We start from the raw sequence: 8,459 nt of genomic DNA on the forward strand, positions 1-8,459 counted from the left end.
AATTCTGATGAATAGAGCTCAAGTTATGGCAAAACGAAGAAATTGCAGTCAAAGAGCAGAAGCCCCGCGCGCTCGCGCCAAGCTCCTTACCAGAATCCTGATTTGAGTCTATTTTGAAGAATTAGAAAGCCCAGGTCGTCCAGAAGCCTATATAAACCAATAATAAGATGTTTTTAATAACAAGGAGCCAAGGGAGAGCATTGAGAAGACCTAAAGAGCACAAGTTGGCTACAGAGAAGAAGAATTTTGTATTCTTCGATATAGTTGATACTTTGGATGCTTGTTTTCGATTTTTCTTTGAACCCTAGTACTCTTATATTATTTATCATATTTTCATTGGAACCCGTGGTGACGATGAATTCAATTATGAACTAATCGTTGTCATGGGGTTCTAGCGGATTTATTTATGGATTTCAATAGATAATTGTTTTATAATCCTTATTGGGTGAATTAGGATTTCCTAGTTTGGTTGTGCTTATTCGTCTTGGATGCGTAGCTAACATCTAAGATTGTTTGTTAATCTCTATTGAAGCGACAGTGAATATAGAGGCTTAGAACTTGACATGCTAGCATAGGTTTATATATGAATTGACATGCATAATTCATGGTTAATTTTAACCATCTTATTCACCCTATGTAATCACAATAGATAACTTGCTCGTAAACCATTATATTTTCAATCTTTATAGACATATAGGGACTACGCATAATTGGTGTATATTCAACTTCTATCTTAATTATGGATGTTTGATAGTAGGGTGTACGTATTACAAAAGTTAGCATATACTAATTTCGTGTTATCTTATTAGTTGTCATCACCATCACATGCTAAGGTTAAAGACATAACTTTGAATGAAGTATTTAATGAAGTTAGAATCCCATGTTTATTCTCATATAAGTAATTCAATCTTAATTCTCTTAATTAATGTTATTTAGTATAATCTCTTAATTAAATCAAAACTCAATTTGTTATTTGTCTTAGCTGTGAACGATAATCATACATTGTTGCATAAGTGCATATTCTAAACTTAACCTAAACCAGTCCCTGTGGGAACGAACTTGACTTATATCGTATACTACTTGTGATCACGTGCGCTTGTGTGTAATTTCGCGTGTGTTTTAGTGTGAACAAGTTTTTGGCGCCGCTGCCGGGGAAATCGGTGTTAAATTTAGTTTATGTGTTTGACATCAGTGGTCTTTAAAGTTCACTGACTTGGATATTTTACTTACTTGTTTACTTTATTTTTGTTTCAGGTACTCTAGAGAGCGTGTACGCGAACGCGTTCTCAATCTCGTAAGGAAACACTAGACAAAGTTGAAGTAGTTAAAGAAGTTTTTGAAGAAGAGGAAAAAGTTAAAGAAGAAGCTATCATTACAATGGGAGAACCAGTAGTTAATCCAAAAGCTTTGATGGATTATTCTCAACCAAAGATCAATGACATTCAGTCTAGCATTGTCAGATCAGATCAGCCATTGCGGATAATACCTTTGAAATCAAGTCTAGCACGATTCAGATGGTGCCGAATTCAGTGCAGTTTGGGGGTTCTCCAACGGAAGATCCCAACATGCACATTAGAGATTTCATCGAGATCTGCGACACCTTCAGGTTCAATAATGTTTCTGAACATGCACATTAGAATATTTTCCAAGTACAAATAATAATATTAAGTCATCATCAACCCGACTATGGATTCATACCCGGGTTGAAGCATTCAAATTTTAACTTAGAATATCTTCTAAGTACAAAAACCATTACAAAGCAAAAAATTAGTTACAATAAATGAAATCAAATTCATAAAAACAGCAATCTGGATTGGACACCAATCCAAACAAATTCAAATTTCACAAAGAATCCAAAATAACAGAGTACGAGAGAATTAATAATTATATGGGCATGGCCCAAACAGCTTTGCAAATCCGGGAACAATCTAGAGGAAATTGGGGTTGGGACTATCAAAGGTTTCCAATTTTCCCTTCCCATGTTCAGTGGCAGGTTCGCGTCAAGGAACTCATAAATAAAGCTTGGCCAGCTTGCCCCGGGATCAGTCTTGACATGGCTCTCGGCTACAACCCAAGCTCTCTGAACATCAGGGGCCCCGGCTTGAGCAACGGCCATGTCATACTCTTCACTTTCCTTGAACTCGGCAATGATAGCTTCTTTGTTCAAATCCTCCTTGACAACCAATTCATCTTTGAGCTTCTCAACCTCCTTTGCAAGACCATCAGCTCGGTCTTCTCCTCTTTGAGCTGCCTATTAATCTAGGAATCAACTGTCTTGAAACCCTCCCGGGCCTCATTCAACTCATTCTTTAGATTGTCTGCCCTATCCTTTTCTGAATTCGTCCTCTTATTGGCCTCCCGGACCTCGTTGAAGGCTATGTCCGAACAGACAGCAGTAGCACTCCTAACCTGAAAGAAACCAAGGAAAAACAGCTAAGTAAAAAGAAACCTACCTGGGTATGAGAAATGACAAATATATATTTACATATCCCCAATGCCCAATAACTTTCTTCAAAGCAGCCGCCATTCTGGATCCCTCCATCTCGTCCCAATCATCATCACCAGGAATGTCCGACATGAAGTTAGCCAAATCTATCAAGGTCTTAGTACCAATCTTCACAGGCTCCCCATCCGGATCCTTTCCCTCCGAGTCACACACAACCCGGCTAGAAACAACAGTCTTTTCCCGGGGAGGCTTGGAAACCAGGACACTCTTCTTTCTCTTGCGAGAAGGCTCTTCATCACCAGGAATTTCTTGAAGGACAGGGTCAATGTTCACAGGGTCGGAACCCAAATTCATCTCATTTTGAGGAGCTAAAGACTCGGGCCCCCTTCGGCATCCGCAGACCCGGATCCAGCACCAGCAATGCTTTTCTTCTTAAAGGCAAGCCCCAGGCTATTGAAGGAAGCAGCATATACAGAGGAAGATATTATAGCAGCAAGATCCGGATTGTAGTGGGGAAAACCTGAAAGAAAAACCAAGTAAAAAAATATTAAGTATAACCAGGTAAGCACGGCATATATGATCCGGATACCAAATCAAAAGAGTAGTCGGGTATACATAAAGCAGAAATCTAAAAGTAAATCAACAAAAAAACTTACACCCAAAATTGAACAGAGTTTTATTGTACAGAAAAGTATCATGTGTAAGCTGAAACTGAGACAGTCACAGAAAGCCCTAATATGCTCAATTGCCTCACCCTCAAGAATAGCTAGGTGGAATTTTTTCTGAATCCCCTCTAGGGTAAAATAGAGGAGGTAGGTCAAGTCCATACCCTTCAACAAGATTATCTTCTCATTCCAGTATTTCAGGGAGGTGAGATGCATAATCGGCTTAGACCTACCCGGACTGTATCCACACTCGGCAGCCCGGAACCGGATCTCAAAAAAGGGCTTTTGGCTTGATTTTGACAAGTAAAAAAGCTGATGGAACAGTTTCAGAGTAGGCTGGAACCCGGTCTTATTACAACAAGGTATGAACCAGGTCATAGACTTGATGCCATTTGGTGTAATCTGTATTGGGGATATCTTATAAACATGCTTACAGAGATGTTTAATAAACATATGATACCTCGGGTTCCACCCGGATCTAAGATGTTCCATCCAAACCGGAACGAATCCATCCGCTAGCCTATGATAGATCCTTTCATGAGGTTCCGTCCATCTTCACTCGATGTCCGGGGTCAACTGGAACGTGGTTTGGACCGCTTTATCCATTTCAGCCAGATCAGTCTCAGCAAAATGGTCCTTCAAAGTATAGTGGTCCCGGCTTATCCAAGAAAGCTCAATCAAGTGTTGCCTGATTGTAGACCCCGGGGTGACCATTGGGCTATTTCTCATACTTGATCCTCATATAATAAACAGAATCATCAACATCCTTAGCCTTGGTCATAAAATGATACTTCACGTCAATCCAGTACCCCTCAGGAGTGAAGGGTATGGATCGATCTGGGAGCTTCTTATACCGAAACTTGCTGATAACCTCGGTTAAAGTCGCCGCAGTTTTACCCATCTCAACTCAGATCTGATCTTTCTCTGAAGCATCTGGATCACTCTCCTGGCTTGAAGAACCCAGGTAGTAATAAAACAGTTTCTTAACAAGTTTCTTGGTCCGGACTATATACCTATTAAAACCATTATGAGTTAGTCTAGATTCCTACAAGTTTTACATTTTTACTAAATGGTCCGGACCAGGCACGTTATGTTAGTTCTACCATAACCTGCCAATTCGGACCGGCAATGCAAGTCCGACCCGGGCATACATCACTAATCCGGATTAGCACTACCCAAAACACTATATTCCTACTTATCAGAAAATAAAACAAAAATCACTTTTCATTCACCCGTACCCTGGTATGCCTCCAAACCTGGGTACAAACATACTACCAGGCTAAATAAGCAAAAACAAACACAAAAACAAATTATACCCGGGAATACACCTACAAACCCGGCTATAAATAAAAACCCTAAACCAATAACAGTTCTAACAAGAATCAAAATAGCAACATATCTCTTTTATATATAATTATACTTGTTCCAACCAAGAACACCAAGAACACAAACACAAAACCCAGAAAATTTGAAGCAAAAACCAACCAAAAACAGTCAGTCCCTTACAGATCTAAAACAATAAACACGAAACGGAACATAAGGCACAAACACTTAGCCAAAATCAACAAAAACAACCTCTACTCCACATCAAATCCGCGGATGGAAAATACACACATGCAAGAAATTGAAGACAAAGTAACGAAAGAATGAAGAAAAGGGACTTACAAGTCGATCGAGCACGAAGAAAGAGAACAGCGACGGTAGCAACGAAGCAACAGAGAAAAAATAAATCCAACCCTTCAAACCTTCAACAAATTTCAGATAAAAATGAGAAATTCGATTGACTGTTGGAGTTCTAGAGAGAATAAAGAATAAAAAAGAAAAAAAGTGAAGGGCCTCGGCTTTTATAGAGGGGTAGGGGGAACTGTCCCTGCCACGTGGTGCACCCCCAGTGGCTAACTCTTCAGTTACGCCCATATATATACATATATATATAAACACAAATTAAAGCCCATAATGATTGTGGGGCGATTTCCAAGGAGCATTAACTGCGAATAATTTAAAACTGAGGGGGGGAATAACTGAAATAATGTTACAACTCCCCCAATTCTTCGGAATTCAAAGCTTCCTACCCGGGTCCTAGCCTCTTGCCCGGATCCCACCATCCTACCTGAATCTGGATTGGTCTCTACAACACAACACCCGGATTGAGAGGCAAGAAAGAAGCAAACATTTTCTAAGACAACCAGTTTCTCCTACTTGAATTCATATTGGTCTCTACAACACCATACCCGGATTGGGGGTAAGAAAGAAGCAAAAAAAATTCGAAGGCAACCAGTTTCTCCTACTTGAATTCAGATTGGTATCTACAATACCACACCTGGATTGAGGCATACCCCACGGCCCACCAAGGAGGGGCACGTAGGAACGTGACGATGACAGTTATCAACAACCAACAGTTGAGACAAGTATGACACGCGTCAGCACACCTTTGGTGTACCCTAAAGGTTATCCTTACCTGGATATGTGTATGAAATCCATCCAAGCCAGGCGTCCTCCACCTCCAACAACGAACGGCCCTGATCTAAAGGTACCAACCCCTAAACCTTACCTTTGGGCTATAAATACCCCAAGGGGGAAGGTTTTAGGGGTTACGCTCTCTTACACACAAATATACACACACAGCCACCTTGCTTTCTTATCTATCTTCATCTTCCCCAAGTGAGTTCTTACTCTCACACCGGAGGAACCGTGGGGCTCAAACCCCCCTCCGGTGTTATTTTGCAGACACCCCACAACAGCTACACCACAACCGTCACGAAGGTTCAGGCTCGACGTCGGAAGGAGAAGCCCCACACACCGGAGTTATCATAAACATTAACATTTTCTTAATCATCATTCTTATCTCCTCCAAGAATATAAGGAATATCATTATTTGAATCTCAAAAAAAGGCATATATCTTTTCCAAAAAACAGGTGATTTGATAAATATTTTCAACAATTGGAGCTCAAGGAACATGCAGGTTCGGGTGGTTTGTGCTAAATAATAAAATTATTTCAGAGGGGGTGGGCTTTTGTCTTATAACAAAGCTTTTATATTATAACACATTGCACGTTGTAGAGTTCATTGCATATCACCAGGATATTTGTTACTATATATATAAATAATGGTTGATTCATCAACACGAAAGCTATTTAGAGAAAACTACGTTACCATTTCAGCTACTTTCTGCAGTGTAACAATTTGTCTAACGGCTTAAGAGGATAAATTGACATTAAAACACAAAAGACAAACATAATCAAGTAATAAAATATTTACAGTTTCAAGTTATATGTTGCATGTAATATAGATTGTAAGCTAGGAACAAACAATAGAGAAGAAGATGGAAATGTATTTTATTAGAACTTTACTAATATAGAGAGAGAGACTTACTATTTATACATCACAGAAGAATGGACCACTAGGCTGACTTAATGCTAACTGCATAACAGATTGACAGCTTACAATTACTAAGTCGGGTCCATGAGTAACCAAGCAACTCTCTCTTAACCTGTGACTCTGAAGCATGACCTATAGTAGCCTTATGTTGAGGCTTAAGGCTCACTAAAGCAGCTATACACTTAGTTAAGCTGTCATCACTCGTAATACTCTACCCCCCCCCACAAGCTTGAGGCAGACAAGGATTGTGTAGACCAAGTTTAAAACAAATATACCAATGAGATGTTCCTCCCAAAACTTTGGTTAGAATGTCAGCTAACTGGAGCTTGGTGGGAATTTTCGGCGGAGAGATGATGCTATCCTGAACCTTCTCACAGATGAAATGACAATCCAGCTCAATATGTTTGGTACGAGCATGTTGAACTGGATTGTTAGCAATATCAATTGCAGCTTGATTGTCAGAGAAAACTTCAACTGCATAAGAAACCGATATCAAAAGATCTGCAAGAAGATACTTGAGCCACATGATTTCAGTATTGATGGAGGCTAAGGCACGATATTCTGCTTCAGCGGTGCTTTGAGATGTCACTGTTTGTTTCTTGGCCTGACAAGAAATAAAAGAAGATCCCAAGAGTAAACAAAACCTTGTGACAGATCGTCCAGAAATAGTACAACCGCCCCAATCACTGTCACAGAAACCACGCAACTGCAAGGGAGTATCAATTGGAAAAATAAACCCATGCCCGCAGTGCATTTTAGATAGCGAAGAATACGAAACAAGGCATCCAAGTGCTTTTCACAGGGAGCATGCATAAATTGGCTTAGCAGGTGAACTGAAAAGCTAATATCAGGTCTCGTGAAGCTAATAAATTGGCCACAACATCTGTATTTGATGCAATTGCATTAGCAAAAGGACTAACTGGTCGGAGAAGCTTTGATGTCCTTGCCTTTGTCTTCTCATCCTGTTCAACAAAGGAGTAGGCCTGGGAAATAGAAGGAAAAGGATTCATCACGAGAATCTGACCTCGAATATTAGAATTACTCTCATGTAGTCCAAGTAAAAATTGCAATAATTTGTATTTTTGATCTCTTTCAACTAACAGCTTATGTGCACCACAAATGCAAGCCACGGCTGGTTCAAAAACAGAATATTCATCCCAGAGACCTTTCAACTTATGAAAATAAACCTCAACCGATTTACTTCCTTACTCAACATTATGAATATCCTTGAGCACTCGAAAAACACGATGTCCACCAGAAAACCGTTCTCGCAATTCATTCCACACCCATTCTGTCGTGGTAACATAATCCAAGCCATCTGAAAAATCATATGTCATGGAATTCAGAATCCATGTGATTACAAGATCATTCACTCGTTCCCATTGAGCACACAACAGAGATTTCGTATCAGGATTTAGATAATCTCCATTAACCAACACAAACTTATTGCGAGCATTAAGAGCTATTTGCATAGATCTGCTCCAAGATGCGTAGTTATCTAGACTTGTGAGCTTTTTAGCAAGCAACAACAAGCCTGGATGATCACTGTTATGAATGAACAATGGATGTGCATTGTTGTCGACAGCCATATCGCTATACAAATTCAGTGAGACTGTTTCTTTCTCATGTTCATCTTCAGTAATAGTATTGTTATGACTACTTCATGTTCAACTTCAGTAATAGTATTGTTAGACTACTTGACGATGACTCATGAACAGTATTAATAAGTACATGTTTCAACATGACTGAAAGCAGATTTAGAACAAAATTGCGTAAACTTGTTTTACAAAACAAGTCTAAATGACGTAATAATTGTTCGTAAAATGAATCTCAAGATGTAAAATCAATCGATCTAGAGTGTCATCTATGAATCAAACGATTAAACAATGAAAAACTTGCGGGAAAAAGAAAAAACCTGTTAGGGTTTCGAAGCTTCGTTAATGACAAAAATGAACAAAACAACAATTCA

The 8,459-nt window shown here is 39.4% G+C and overlaps 1 protein-coding gene across 1 annotated transcript; it reads right to left on the reverse strand.

Moving 5' to 3' along the window:
• Positions 1–7,311: 7,311 nt before the first annotated feature.
• LOC141695629 (uncharacterized) lies at positions 7,312–8,079 on the reverse strand. The gene is made up of 2 exons (XM_074499861.1): positions 7,737–8,079; positions 7,312–7,622 (listed from the first exon to the last, which is right to left on the reverse strand). The coding sequence occupies exons 1-2, from the start codon at positions 8,077–8,079 to the stop codon at positions 7,312–7,314; spliced, it is 654 nt and encodes a 217-aa protein (XP_074355962.1).
• Between the last annotated feature and the right edge of the window lie 380 nt (positions 8,080–8,459).

The sequence above is a fragment of the Apium graveolens genome, chromosome 11 (genome assembly GCF_009905375.1).
Source record: "Apium graveolens cultivar Ventura chromosome 11, ASM990537v1, whole genome shotgun sequence".
NCBI classification, from domain to species: domain Eukaryota; kingdom Viridiplantae; phylum Streptophyta; class Magnoliopsida; order Apiales; family Apiaceae; genus Apium; species Apium graveolens.